This window comes from Phyllostomus hastatus, unplaced genomic scaffold (assembly GCF_019186645.2).
Source record: "Phyllostomus hastatus isolate PE091 unplaced genomic scaffold, TTU_PhHast_1.1 phas_scaffold_21, whole genome shotgun sequence".
NCBI lineage: Eukaryota > Metazoa > Chordata > Mammalia > Chiroptera > Phyllostomidae > Phyllostomus > Phyllostomus hastatus.
This window is the reverse complement of record NW_025334017.1, coordinates 26,375,601-26,391,010: the sequence shown is the minus strand read 5'-3', so window position 1 is coordinate 26,391,010 and position 15,410 is coordinate 26,375,601. Positions and strand designations below refer to the sequence as shown.

Genomic DNA, 15,410 nt, shown 5'->3' with positions numbered 1-15,410 from the left:
GTTGAAAAGCACCAATCAATTCAGTTAATAAGTATACGTTACCCATTATGTGCCAAGTATTGTGCTAAATTTCAGGGATACAAGAATCAACTAGGTGTTAATTCAAACATTTTCAGAGTAGGCACAGAGATTACAAAGGGCGTCTAGAATTTATAGGAGGAATTCCTACCCCAGATTTGAGGAGCTCTACAAGAGTGTAACATAAAAGATAATTTTTACCTAATTTTGAAAAGTTGACTAAGATTCAGCAAATGTGAGCTTGATAGAGACAAAGGCAACGATGGGGAAGGATGGGCACGGATGGGGATGTTTCCACAGAAGACTCATGGTTAAGAGAAAACAAGCGTGCCACATGACTCTTCTTTGGGTCCCCAGCCCAGAAGCATCTAAGAGCAGAATTTAAAAATAAATTTGTAAGTGATCATCTGTTTCGAAATTTACGGAGACTGAAGAAAGCCTCGCTAGAGTGGTAGAGCCTGGTGGTGGTGTGTCTGCTATACTGTGGGTGACCAGTAGTCCCGTCTGTCCAACATGAGCAGATGGAGCCAGCGACGAGGACAAGAGCAGTGGACTCACTGTAGCTGTGGACAGCTGGTCATTGTTTCCAGTCCTTTGCGTGTTTTGGTGAGTGTGGTAGAGACTGGCCATTTCCTTCTGTTCCCGGGCACAGAACGATTCTGTATTTCCCAGCCTCCTTCCACTTGGGTCTGAGTGAAAGGATTCTAGCCACCAGAACGTGGTCAGAAAGGACATGTGCTGTTTCAGCGCCTGGCCCATGTCAATCCACCACCAAGTGCTCCTTGTCTGCCCTGCACTGTCAGCAGGGTGAGTCCCCAGGGAACCTAGAAACCTTGGGTTAATAATGAACAAGACTTCATCAGCTGAACACCTAGAATGACCTTGTGGTTCCTCCTGCCTACCAAACATTTCAGGGCCCAGAAATAAGTTTTCATTGTTTTAAGCTACTGAAATATCACGGTGTATCTATTACAGTATCTAGTGTTACCATAACTAATAGAGTGATTATAAAAATAGTCTTTTAAAATTAAGTTGTAGAAAAACATTCTACTCCAGAATAGGTCATGTCCAAGATATACCAAATACCATGGTTACAATGCCTAGGTTATTCACATCATACAAGTGGTGGGCCAGAGTTCTTGGAAGTGTTGGTAATAATGTAATCTGTCTAAATGTCTCTGTCTCTTTTGGTAGTATATAAGCATTATGTATACAAGGCTGTTTATCTTATTAATTTTATTTAGAGTGTCTAGTATAATGACTATTACATATGGGTGATCCGTGAATACATAGGAAATGAATCAAGCATTTAGATCAGCAAGGTGGAGATATAAGCAGGAGCTTAATAAACAAAGGTCCTATTGACCAAGTTAAAAAACTTGGACTTGATCCTGAGGGCAATGGAGAGCCATTGAAGGATTCTGGAAGGGAGTAACAGCAATCAAATTTTATCTTTGGAAAGGCCATTGCAGTTAAAATGTTTTTCCACTTGAAATTATGAACATTAGTTTGAAGGTTCTTGTAGTAATCTAGGGTAAGCAATGCTTGTTCTATAAATTAGTGGGCCCACGGATGGAGAGAAGAAAACACACTAGATCTATCTGCAGGGAAGAACTGAAAGGACTAGACTGGATGACTGTCTAAAATGGGAGACGGCATGACGAGAGAGCCGGAGAAAACCAGGATCACTCCTGGTTTGTGGTCAAGGTAACCAGGCAAGTGGTGCTGACATCACCAAGTTGGGGAGTCTAGGAAAAGGGAAAATTGGGGGAAGTTGTAATTACCATAGTGAACTATCCTCTTCTCATCATTTGGGTTGTGCACATGCTAATTTCTCTTCTTAGAATGTTCTAGAAATAATCCCATTTCCATCTACCTCCTCTATTCTTCCTCCTCTTCTCTGCCATTTGTCTCTTGTTTTTCTTTACCTGGATAACTTACTCATCTATCACATCTCAAAGTAGATACCATTTCCTTTGGAAAACTTTCTCAGTGTCCCCCAGATTGGATAAGGTGCTTTCTGATGTTCTTCCAGAATGCCATGTGACAGTGTAGCATTTACCACAATGTCTTGTATTCACCTGCGTACTTTTCATTCTACACTTCTCTGCCCAAAACTGATGGAAGACTGCCCTTTAATATTTGGTCCTCAGTGCCTGTCCTAACACTGTGTCAGAGTAAGAACCCCAAATTAGAATGCAATAATGAATAAATGGATGGATGGATGGATGGATGGATGGATGGATGGATGGATGAGTGAATGAAGTAAAACAGATAATTTTGAAGGGTGCAGTATTAAAACCAATGAATAACATTTGCTTTCACACTGTTCCCGTTTGAGATCTGCGGCATGCAGTTAGCACAGATGGCCGTGCGCCTGCCACACTCTATGTGTTTACTCTGTTCCTCCCATCCTCCCTCTCTCTCCACCCCCGCCCAACCCCCCCCCCCCCAGGGATGATCATAAATCTCAAATGGCCCCACTATTCCCTTAAGCAGCTGTCTCTGATCACAGTGTGAGTCCACCATCCTTAAAACAGACTCCACAAGTGTTTTTCCTCCGGTTAAAAAACTCATGAAAATTAATATTAACTTGAAAATGGGAAAGTTCACAGTGAGACACCTGTTGTGTGTAAGTGAAATACAAATGTAGTCTGTCAAATAATGAGTTAAATTCTGCTGAAAGGGACCCTCTTCCATTTTCACCTGTGGGATACAGCTAATCTAATTTCCAAATGTATATCAACTTGCCTTGTTTGTATTATGCACAAACTGGAATACATAGAGCAGTGAAGAAAAGAGCTACAGACGGGAATGAATCTTCGTGGAGAATGGGTTGTGCATGAGGACGCCAGAACAGTTGTGTAGAAAGCTCACGCAAGGAAAACTCTACTGCAGTCTTGCCACTCAAGGTGTGGGGTGTGCACCTGCAGCACTGGCATTAGCTGGGAGCTTGTCAGAAATGCAGGCAGACCCTCAGGCCCCTCCCCAGTCCTATGGAGCCAGAGCCTGCAGTTTAACAAGATGCCCAGGTGATGTGTATGCACATGAAAGCTTGAAAGGCTTTGCTGTAAGCCAGAGCCTTCCAAGTGCCTACTGAGCTCAGATTAATTCACTGTCGGGTCACTTTAGAGTTTATTAGGGCATCTTTTAAGAGTGAAAAGGGAGTGTTAAAATAATTGTAATTGTCTGTTTTGTGGAAATATTTACTTATTGAGAAATAAATGAATTCTTACATAAGTGGATGTGTAATAAAGTTATAGTCATAAGCCATCTTTAAAAATAAAATTCTTTCAAAAATAGAAATAAAACATATCAGCATATATTAAATTTTTTTTACATTGACCTGAACATTAAAATATAACATAAATGCCAGATTAGAGTCTGATGATGTAGTAGTGTGATCTCATGTTAATTAAAAAATGTATGTACTATAAACACAAGTATAGAACTGTGTGCATGCATTGGTTGTTATACATGAATACACCTTAGCTCTATCTGCCCAGAGGGTCTAGAAGCAGAGATACCAGTGACAACGAGCATACTTAGCGTCAGGATCTTGGTTTCTAAACACTCCTCTCCCATAAGAGGATGCAGGGTCCTTTGGAGAAAAGTCTGACTCTAAATCTGGGTCAAGAAAAAAATGAGGTGGTTCGATGGGAATGTGCTGTGAAATTCAGCATTCTGGGACATCATGTATCTACACCAGATTGCAAGGAAGCTGTAAGAAAAAAATAAAAATACATCTACCTGAGTGAGTTCCCCGTGGCCAAACTAGAACAATGTTAGCAACCAAATAATTAGTATCAGTTTGTAAGACAGAAAATAAAGCAAATATCACGAGCCCATACTGATGAAAGGAAATGGCTGAATTAATACATAAGTGGGGGAGAAGGAACAAGTTTTCATGAAAGAATTTCAATAATCAAATAGAAAGAACAAGAGAAATGAAGTAATTGAAGGTCTATGCCACAACAACAGTTGCTGCTGGCAAAACCCACTGCTGAATGCTAAAATTGGCAGGTGAAACTTTTTAGAGAAACAGGAAATCTGTAAAGCTTCAAAGTATCTCTCCACAAATATACAGCAATCAGGTGGTGGTTCTAACATAGGTCCACAAATGCTCTGATACTTCCTCCCCTAGAACACAGGTGGCAAACACGAGGCCCACAGGCCAAATCTGGTCCGCCACCTTATTTTATCTGTGTTATTGGAACCCCTTCCATCTCCCAGGATTAACTAATTGATGGATTATCGCACAATCCGTGACATGCGAGAAGGATCCTTTCATTTCTGGTTCAGTCTTGGATTTACAGCACATGTTGACGCTGGTTGTCCAAGTCCTTACAGAAATCGAAAAAGATCTATCTGTTGCTTTTGGGCGAGAAAAGAGAAGGAATGATGAAAGGAACTGAATCATCTACTTGGCTAGAGGGAATTAGAAGCTTAAGTGGCAGAGCTGGCTTTGGCCAAGATCAGAGGCAATTCCCCCACCGCAGCAGGTGTGTCCGTCCTGGTGTGTCCATCCCTGAGCATCTTCGTGTGATACCTTCCTGTAAATTCCTCTCTCTTAAATTTTGTTTTCCTCTTAAGATTATTCCTTACAACTTCTGTTGAGCTCCTTCATTCCTTGTGCATCTGAATCACCTCCTCTTTCTCTTATTGTCCTCTTACTTTAAACTAGTTATGATAGCAAGTACATTGATTTCATTTCTTATATTTTTTATAGTTTTATGTCCCATTATTAATTTTAAAAGATCACTTGGTCATTGCATTTTTTTCATAAATACAATAACATGATATTTTACTTGATTGTTTTTCTTGAGGGTCACTGAACCCCAATAAAAAATGTTCTGGACTTAGTGGATAGGATACATTTATAACATCTGAAACCAGGTTATGTCATCTGTAGGAAGCGGAATGAATAATCAAGGAAGTGTTGCCAAGCAAAAGGCTATGACATCCTTTAATAAAACTTGTTTGAAATTAATATATTATTTGTATGCAAAATGGGGTTGCTAAGGTTCTTGAAAAGTTTTTCTTTCAGCCCTGTTTATTCTACTAATTGAGTGAGCAAACTCTTTTTTCTCGATAGTGCCAAAGTAAACTTTTGCCTATCCTGTCTGCTTTTTCATGATTCTCTGAATTAATAGGGTTTACTAAGTTCCAAACAGATATGCTGCCTGTGTGGGGAGTCATCTGATTCAATCCTACCTTGAGACTGAGTGCTCGGTGATCAGGTGAGACCTGCTAATTTAGCTGCTGTGTTCTTTATGAATGCCATCTATGTTTACCAATAACATGCAAGTCTCAGTCAAGTCCCCAGAGATCCTCCAGTGTGGGCAGGGCAATCTCTGCGAGTTACACCTTTGTGGGGCCGGACTGGGAGCCACAGCTCCACTTCCCCCATCCCTTTCCTGCACAGCCCACAGGCAGAGGGTTTGATTACCTCACCCCAGGAGGCTGAATAAACAACAGCCCCCACAGGTGACCTATCCTGATCCCTAGAAAATGTTACCTTAGAAACAGAGAGAGTCTTTGCAGAAGTGATCAAGGGTCGTGACCCGAGGAAAGGCCCACAGGTAGTTGCACCACAAACGTCTGGGCTGCAAGAATTTGTGGCGCCTGATGACGTGGCCGTAAGGCAATTTTGCCGTAAAAGAAACAAGAATGAAAAAGTGGAGACATTAAAAAGGAATAAATGAAAGATGAAAAACACATAAGAAAATTAAAATTACTTTATTGTGAAAAATAAAAACATTGTCTTTGAAGACTTTTGCTCATAGTATTACACTTTTTTCCCCTTTTTTTGCTTGTTGATTCATTTCGTTTGGCATTGCACCTTTTTTCTTTTTCACTGATTTTCTTCCTGCATCAAGAGAGGTATCAGTTTCCAACTAAAGACTTGGTAATTAACGTTCTTGGGAACTGTTGTGAATTAGTAGCCACCTATCTTGTACTTGTCCTGGTTTGGTTAACTTTTGGTTTTGAGGGTTGGGAGGGGGTCTGTGCTCAGCAAAGAATTCTCAAAAATGGCTTCTTCAGTCATTGTCAAGTAGAGTATGAAATCTGGCTAAGACTTATATAATGTAAAATGGAAGTACTGCGAGAACTTTATTAATGGAGAAATTAAGCCAAACTGACAACTTAGCTTAAATACATTGCCTTCGAAAGGCGTTTGCTTCTACCCATAGAAAAATGAAATCAAACCACCTATCAGTTATTTTATCTTTTAAGGAGAAACTGCCTCACAGCCAATAGTTGTGCTGTGAAATGTTTGTAGCCAAACACTTGTGGCAGCAATGTTTGTGACAATAGTACCGCCTCTGGGAGATTATCCTAGTGGGCCTTAAACGCCCACTCAAGTGTCCTTAAAGGAGAAGAGGGAGATTACAAGCACAGTGGAAGAGGCGACGTGGCCAGGGGGTGTGTAGTCACGGCACAGGGAGTGCTGACAGCCATGGAAGCTGGAAGAGACAAGGACCGTATTCTGCAGAGCCCCTGGAGGGAGCACAGCCCCACGGACATCTTCCTATCGGGCTTCTGGGTTTCAGATCCAAGAAAAAAAAAGCTTCTGTTAAGGCATCAAGTTTGCAGTAATTTGTTACAGAAGTCATGAGACACTAAAATATTCTCTTTGCCCTCTCTCTGGGGAATGTTTGAGCCAGATGTAAATATATCAGAGAAAGGAAAAGTAGCTGGAATTTCAGTGGCTGGCCTTAGTCCTTTCCTTCTGGTTGAGCGGAGAGAGGAAGATAATGTCAATGTCACCCATGGTTCCTGATATCGGGCGATTCCCGTCACTGGCCCTTAGTTTCGTCAGAAAAGGAGAGGATGGAAGCCCGATGAAGGGATTTTCAAATACTGTTCGCAGGTCCCATAACAACTTAATTTTAATTTCAGGATTAAAACTAATTATGTTGAATTATTTAAAAATTATCATGGTTTTAAACACTCAAATGTGTTACATATGAGATAGCAACACTTGGAAGACCAATTGTGAATTTAATTTTGTTGCCAGGTTAATTCATTTTGGTGTTGACCTCAGAAAACTACTTCCTATTCCCCCTTTATTTAATTCAGCAATTCTCCATTGTGGGAAGGGAGGGCCACATAGCATCCCTAAAGGTTGCTTTGATAAAACAAACGAGCGAAAACCCAAAATCCAGTTTTTCTACAGAGGACTTAAATACCACACAACAATCTGAAGAACTACTGCTCTTTTGCTATCCTTCCCCTCCCAGACCATTCAACTGGCACTAACATTCTGGCCTAAATGTTGTCTTGTTGAATGTGGAGTGTTTTTATCAGTGAGGGCCAGAGATGTTGGACTTCCTCTTTGATACAAGTCGTTACGTATCTCTGTGCCCAGACCTGTTCTCCACTCACTGGGCATATACTTTCACTACCCCCATCGGGACCACCCCTATGGCCTTCTAACTACTCTCCCTCTCTCTAGCATCTAGGTGGGACTCGCAGTCACTCTGTCACAGCCGTTCCCAATCATGGTTTTCTTCTCATGACTGTCTAAGAAGCAAGGTACAAGGCAAGCCCATAAATCTCGGTCTGGCATTCGAGGTCTTGTGATACCAGATTCCTACTTATACCCTTATTTTCTTTTACTTTTCAATATGAGCCCTCTTCTTTTGAAATTTTTTTACTCTTTTCCCTCACGTGCTACTTTCACATTATGACTTACAATGATCTCCCCATGTAGAAATACCATTTCCTTCCTCTATATCCTCCAGGGTCTATTTCTGGTCCGAATGTCACTATTTCAGCCGAAGCTATCTGTTTTCTTCTGTGAATGGCTAGTGGAACTGGTTTTCAGCTATATAAACAACACTTGAAAATATTCTTTTGGCTCTAGTACACAAATATTTCAGGGTTACCAAAAGCACAGGTAGCCTCTTACCATTGTATCTACCTTTCTGGACCCTACCCTGTCCACATGATCTTTCCCAACCTCTTTCATCCCATATTGGTTTCCTTTTTCCTTTTTGTCTTTCCACTCTACTTAGTCTCACTCATTCTTCACGCCTCGTCCTTAGTGTTTCCTAGTACTGCCATGCACTGGAACCACTTAGACAGATTTTAAAAGATATTGATTCCCAGAGCCCACAAACAGGCATTTTCTTTAATTTATCCAGTGTGAGGCCCAGTGTACCAAAGATACATATACATGGGCATTTAGAAAATGTTGCCTAAGTGATTGTAACAAGAGAACAGAGTTGAGAAGCACTAACCTGAGCCAGGTTACAAACTCCTTTAAAAATCAGCCACGTATTATACCTTTGCCTTCCTTTGCAAAATAGTGGGTAAAATCCTAGGGGATCAGTAAAGTTATGTTGATTGGCTGCTTTTCTATTTTTTTAAAGGAAGAAGAAAAATAAGAGATTGGGAAAAGGTGAAGGGATTAAACAACACAGAATACAAACAAAAAAACAACAACTTGTAGACACAAACAACAGCAAGGTGGTGGTCAGAAGGAAGGGGGTTGGGGGAGGTGGAAAAGGGTTTATGGAGGATAAATGGTGAAGAAAGGAGACTTGACCGGGAGTGGTGAACACACAGTAATTGTACTGTGGGTACAATTGTACTGTGGGTACAATTGTACTGTGGGCACATAGGGATGACTTATGGAAGTGTACACCTGAAATCTATATACAGTCAAACCTTGCTTCTCAAACATCTTGGTTCTCAATTCGGTTCTGGATGAAGTTGTTATGGAAGAAAATGCCTCAGTTGTCCAACAAAACCTGGGGTCTCAATTCTCTACCTGACAACCCTTTCACGCTGATACCTGTATAATCAGTCACACATCTCTCAGGTGACAAAGGAGATTTGGTTTTTGAACAAATCACTTTTCAAACAGTTTTTTTGGAATAATTAAGTTCGAGAACCAAGGTTCCACTGTAATTTTGTCAACCAATGTGAACCCAATGAACTCAATTAAAAAAAAGAGATAGGGAAGAATGTTCTGTTAAGAATACGCAGACACACTAGTTCCCATCTGAGAACTGGGCAGATTTTCCTGAACATCCCTGTGGATCCCCATGGATCTGACACTTTAAGAGATTCCCACAAAACTCTGTTAAGCCTATCAATTATGCTCACCTCACTAATTAGTCATCCAAAAGGAAAAACATCAGCTAAGGTCAAGATTTCATATTCAAAAACAGTTATTCTCAACAAGCAGCTGGAGAAATGTTCTTGGCAACACAGGATTTTTTAAAGAAATATTTTTTCGCAGTGATTATATGTGATGAGCCCAGCACCTGATGTTCATTATGTTACCAAATCCAGTGTGGACAGGTAATAGTGCATCACAAGCCATCTGCAAATAGTGCTTCTTAGGCACAGGGGAAGCAGTTAGTTGCCTTTGCAGCCCAGGATGTTTCTGAAATCGCGGCAGATTGCAGTCTGTCTTTGACTGGCAGTGCTGTCACCTTGCCTACTGAATCACATCTCAACCCCTCTGGGGAGCCCATGAGGCCCTCCATGACCCACACTGCTCCCCAGGACCCCTCAACATGCAACCCCTTTGAACATACAAATGAGATGTGTGAAATCTAGTCTTTTACAAATTGCAAGCAGGAAATGCGTGCATCTTTACTCATCCGAGTCGCTTTACCATGCCCTTTCTCAAAATGTGAACCTCTTTCTCTGGTAAAGTTGGGTGCATTTGATAAACATTCGTGCTGATTCTTGTGCATAGACTTTGTAAGCCTTTTAGACACTCATGAAATTGTTCTTTTTCTGTGCTACACTGGTGGTGGGGGATGGAGAATAGAAAGATAGTGCTTACTATATATAGTTATAATAAAGAATTTTTCTAGTTCCATAGCCTGGAGTTTCCAGTTCATTTTAATATAATAAGTTATATTAATTAGGCCCATATAAAGGACAATCTATCGCTGTAGTGGTTTGACACCTTGTTATTACAACTATTAATGCTGTTTTGAACCTTTTTTCATCATTTACCAGGTTTCTCTTATATTTTAAAGAAAAAAAGTATGCAAAATGTCTCCAACAATCTGGAATTTTATTCCATCCATATACATGCATAGTAACAACATTTGTTGAGAAATTATTTCTATCAGAAGTAGAACATTATCTTTGTGATCACCAGGTGCAGTATTGCTACTCTTATATTTAAATAGATCTTATATATGAATTAAATTCATACTTGCAGCATTGAGTTCAGGGTTTCGATTTAGACTGTGCCTTTCAAAAGATAAAACTGATTAATACTACCTCATTTACTTACAATACTGCTTCCAGTAATTTTGTTCATTCTTTATAAAGTATTGCATTTAACAGCAAAGGTTTAAAAATTGAGACAGAGCTGCATCAGCGAAAGAAAATACAAGTACTATACAAGAAAAAAATTGCCATCTTCATTTAACATACATGTTTAAGATTAAGAAAATGGACAGAAACATACAGCTACATACAAATGCAAAGCCTAGTGACTAAGAGACTGTATTTGCTAAAATATAAAGTGCAAACGGAGCCTGATTATCCAAGAATTGAAATCTTAAGGCGAACTTATAGCATGTGTATTTAGAACATCTTTGCAAGTTATATTTTAGCATATACGTATATCTGCAACAGCATATAAGAAGAAATCAAGATACACAAGTGCTTTTGAAGCTATTTCTAAAATGCTTTTCTGTATTGTTTGTGACTATTTTCTTTAAAAGCTACTATACAGTGCAAACCATATGTGCTACACAATAACTATACAATAACATTACAAATGACTTTAATATAAAGTTTTTAAATAAAAAATAACATAACCACAGCTATGAATACTGCTGGTAAAATAAATTAATTTTTTGAAAATGGCACCAAATACACTTTACTAATGGACTGTAATGAAATTACACCTTAAGTCTTCAACTCAGCCATGATGAAATATCTCCTGATTGCCCAGATGTAATTCGAACAGCTTTTGTTTTTGTTGTTGTTGTTGTTTCTTCTGGACTGGGTAGAACAACATACTAAACACTGGTACCAAAGGTGACAGATGTTTATTTAGTTAGTTATTTCATTTGACGTGTTCCGCTGCATGTGATGAGCAATAAAACTTCTTGTGAGTTATAAAGTTTGAGAGGTTGTTGAACTGGATGTCACACAGCCGGCAGTATTTCCCGCTGGTTGGAGCCTGGGTGGAGCCATTCACACCTTTTGCTATACTAGACAACTGTTCTTCCGCAGATGGAATTCCCGGTGAGACGTTCTCGTTTGTGGCTAACGGGTTCTCAGAGATCCAAGAGGGAGATTTGTGGCCTTCTTCATGCTGAGGATTCTGGGAAATGTTCTCTTGCTGTGGGTTGGCGGCAGGTCTCTCATCTTGCTTCAGTCCACCGTTAACTATTACCATGCCTCTGTTTTTGGGCAACAAAGGCAGGGAATCCTTCTTCGGCACAGCACACCCATTGGAGGAAACCTGACTTTTAGGAGATTCACTTTCTGCATTTGTGCTTTGCTCTATGTCAGTGTTATGGATGACAAGAGAACCGGAAATATAATCACTTGGCTTTATTCCGTAGTATGGAGAAAGCTGGTCGGCTCCTTTTGCCTTCTTTATTGCTCCAGGGTAAAGGCATTGTGGAAGAAACAAATGTTTGTTTTCTTCTTTTGTAGCAATGAGCTGAGCAGCTTCGCTGAAGACTTTCAGGCCTTGCAGAGTTGCTAAGTGTGATGAAAATAAGTTTCCATTGGGGGAAGGCTGCTTCAGATTCCCATTTTTCTCACATTTTATTATGCTTCTCTCAAAGCTGACATCAGGGCTGTTTCGTTCGCTCTCTGGATTTGGAAACACTTTGCTGTCGAGTTGACCCAGGTCATTACGCTGGTGGGCAGTGACTGGGCAGAAATTCTGCTTGTGGGCCAGGTAGTTTTCTACCTTATTGAAGCTGATCTTGCACACAGTGCACTCGTGGTAGTCCAGCAGCCTTTTGGGAGACGTCGTCGTCCGCTCAGACTGGGATAAACACTTTTTGCTGAGATCTATGGGCACGTCCATCTCTAGGCAGGAAACACTGGAATGAGTAGTGTCACATTTGGAAACCGGAACACATTTGTTGATCGTCAGAGAAGTTTCCAAGTGCTTCGAGACAATTCCTGGAAAGATATCACATCTTGGGTGGTAGCACTCTCCCAGCCCTTCGGTGGGTTCTTGAGTGGAGGTACAAGGATTGCTGAGGTTGGCTACGTCCAGAAACCGCTGTTGGACCAGTGGGGGCCTTTGTTCCTGTTCAGGTAGGCACATCTCGTACATCTTCCTTCGCTTGCGTGTGCGCATGGTTCTCTGCATGGCAGGCACTTTGCTGGAAGCGGACCTTTTGAGCGGCGGGTCATGGCGTGTTGCGCAGTAGTACTGCTTGTGGACCATGTATGTTTCATGCCGGCTGAAGGTAATGTTGCAAGCTTCACAGGTAGTCTTGTTTGGGTCGCTTTCTCCATCCACTAAGGGGACACTGGGGTTTTTCACATCAACAGTTTTTCCATTAATTTTATCATCATTGCTACTGGAGGTGGAGAGCTTCTTAGCTGGAGTGGAAAAATCCTTGTCGTGGCTCTTCCCGTTTGGCCCAATTAAATCTAAAACAGTGGAAGAATTGATGCAGGATGTTGGAAGCAGTGGATTCTCCGAATCAGCAGAATGAGTGGCTGGGTTGAGAAGGTTTATGGAAGGTTGGCCAGTGTTGGGACTCACAGCCTCAGGCATCTTTTCTGAAACACCTGGGAACTCTGGGGACTTGGCCATCTGCTGCCATCGGCTGCTGCAATAATGTTTTTTGTGCACTAGGTAATTATCCAAATTATTGAATGTTATGTTACACTCAAAACAAGTAGCCCCTTTGGGCATCAAGGGGCTATAAATAACGGGAGGGTAGCTACTGCTTCCGTGCCTCAGTCGCCGGTGCACCAGCTCAGACATCTTGGCTAAGATCTCTGACGCTTGAGGTACCATAGTGATGTCTTGGGGAAAAGCAAACTGAGAGAGAAAAGGACCCACAGGGAAAGAAGGCCCAATATTCGGCTGGACTGGAGATGAGGCAAGTCTTGGACTTGAGGGCTCTGACTTTATTTTCGTGTAAGAAAAGCTTTGTTTATTTGCTGTAGGCTGTATCTCTGGTCTCTGGTTAGTGAGAAAGAGCTGTGTCTTTTTCTCACACTTGTCCAGCTCAGTGTCAGAGCTTGCGTCTTTAGTCTGCATGGCCTTTTGGCTCTGAGGGAGTTCGCTTCTGGTCAACAAGTCGGCGGCCGGCTGTAGGCTGTCTTCCGTTCCACTTGGAGAGTGTTCCATGTCACTTTCTCTGGGAAGTTTGCCTCCAGGAATGTGCAGCTCCTGGTGCTGCAATAACTCCCTCTGAGTCTGGAAGCCGAAGTGGCAGTGATTGCATCGGAAGGCAGCTTGAGTGAGATGGGAGAACAGGTGTTGGTGAAAGTTGATCACAGAATCAGCATTGTAGCTGCAGACGGTACATTTTAGACTGGCACCGGGAGGGAGGAATTCTTCCATTTTCACTCCTGGAAAGACATACAAAATGAGAATACTGAGAACCTCACGTGTTGGTTTTGCAACGATTATGAACTTTTACTAAAGACCAAATGTCTTCAATACAACAGGAATGAATTCAAATACTGTGTCAGAATCTCATTTGTGATGTTAACTTTTTTCTTGGAACATCTTTTCACCATGTATAAGAATAGTAATAGCATTTTAGAGTTTCCAAATCACTTTCATGTGTATTGTTGAATCACTGTCCCCATTTTACAGGTCAGGAAGCAAACTCAAAGATGCTAAGGTAATTGACTATGAAAATAAAGCTATTCATTAATGGATCCATGACTGGATCTCAGGTTTTATCATTCATAATCCAATAACTTCTTACTACAATACTGTGTTCTACACCAGGAGGAAGTGGGCGTTTGTTAGAGTTGATATTGCTAGCCTACGTGGATCTCAAATGACTCTCCACGCTCCAGATTAGGTCTCTATTCAAAAGAATCCAAATAGGCCCCCTTTTGTAAAGTAATTAATAACCTAATTTATCTTTGGTACAGTTCTAGATTTTTATTCATTGGTTTTGCTGAACACGGTTTATCTCTCTCCAGGGCTGGTGTTCAGCTGGGAGACACCAGTGCACTAGTACAGTCATTTCAGACCAACATCCATGCTGATTGATCACCACAGCCTGTTTCTAGTTACTTACTAATTATTTTGAATATTACCAATGACTGGTGGTTAAACCTCACTGCGATAATGTGATTTCTAAGAAATATATATATTTGATCATCTGAATGACCAAATTTCTTATATATATTGACCTTTGTCCAAGGTTCCTGGCTCACAGCTCCTAAAATCCTTGGAATTTCCTTGATAAGTGGCCAAGGTGTCTTTCATTATGTTAATGAGGCAACCTTTGGAAAGCCCCTAGGTTACCCAAGGATGGGAGACTTGTTGCCTGGAAAAGGGATCCATTGAAACTTTTACTCTCCCCCCACCCCCAACCTCCTCCTGGGAGAGGGTGGAGGGGCTGGAGAGTAAGCTCAATTGCCAATGGTCAATGATTTAATCAACCATGTCTATGTGATGAAGCCTTCATTAAAAACCAAAAGGACAGGGTTCAAAGAGCTTCAGGTTGGTGAATATGCGTAGATTAGGGGAGAATAGGATACTCTGAGAAGGTACTAAAGCTCCTCATCCTTTCCCCATTCATTCCTTGCCCTATGCATCTCTCGGGTCTGCTCCAGAGCTATATTCTTTAATAATAAACTAGTAATCTTGTGAGTGAACGGGTTTCCTGAGTTCTGTGAGCCACTCTAACAAATTAATCAAACCCAAGGAAGGGGTCTTGGCAACCCCCACTTTATAGACACCTGTTGGTCTGAAGCACAGGTAACAATCTGGACTTGCTTTAGCTGACATCTGAGCTGGGGCGGGGCAGTCTCCATTTCTTAACCTGGGGGATCCGACGCTGCCTTTGGGAAGACAGGGTCAGAACTGAGGTGAATTGCAGCACACACAGTTGGTTTCCAGATAATTGCTTGATGGTGGAGGAGGGGATCCCCTTCCCCCAAAGAATTGGAATTGGAATCTAGATACTTTCCCTTGCTAAGATTAACTCTAGTTCCCACTTGTTGGTTTACAGTTAAAGCAGGCTTGGCTCATCCTCTCTGCACTCTAGACCAAAATGAGAATCACCTTTTATAGATTTATAAGCTGAAAACACAGCAGAGAAAACTCAGATCTAAAGGAACTTCTTATTCCTCTCTTTTTCTTCTTAACGGATCCAATAGTCATTATTCTGTTCATCTGAAAAGACCCCTCTACCTCAGTTTCTGTTTTTTACATGACTTGACTCACCGTCTGA

General features: G+C 41.2%; 1 protein-coding gene across 2 annotated transcripts in view; it reads right to left on the bottom strand.

The window, feature by feature from the left end:
• Positions 1–10,044: 10,044 nt before the first annotated feature.
• ZFPM2 (zinc finger protein, FOG family member 2) overlaps positions 10,045–15,410 on the bottom strand; it is a 440,007-nt gene continuing 434,641 nt past the window's right edge. For both annotated transcript variants that reach the window (XM_045861592.1, XM_045861593.1), the window contains one exon: positions 10,045–13,563. In XM_045861592.1, the coding sequence (XP_045717548.1) occupies positions 11,072–13,563 (2,492 nt within the window). In that variant the 3' untranslated portion in view covers positions 10,045–11,071. The remainder of the gene's footprint in view (positions 13,564–15,410) is intronic.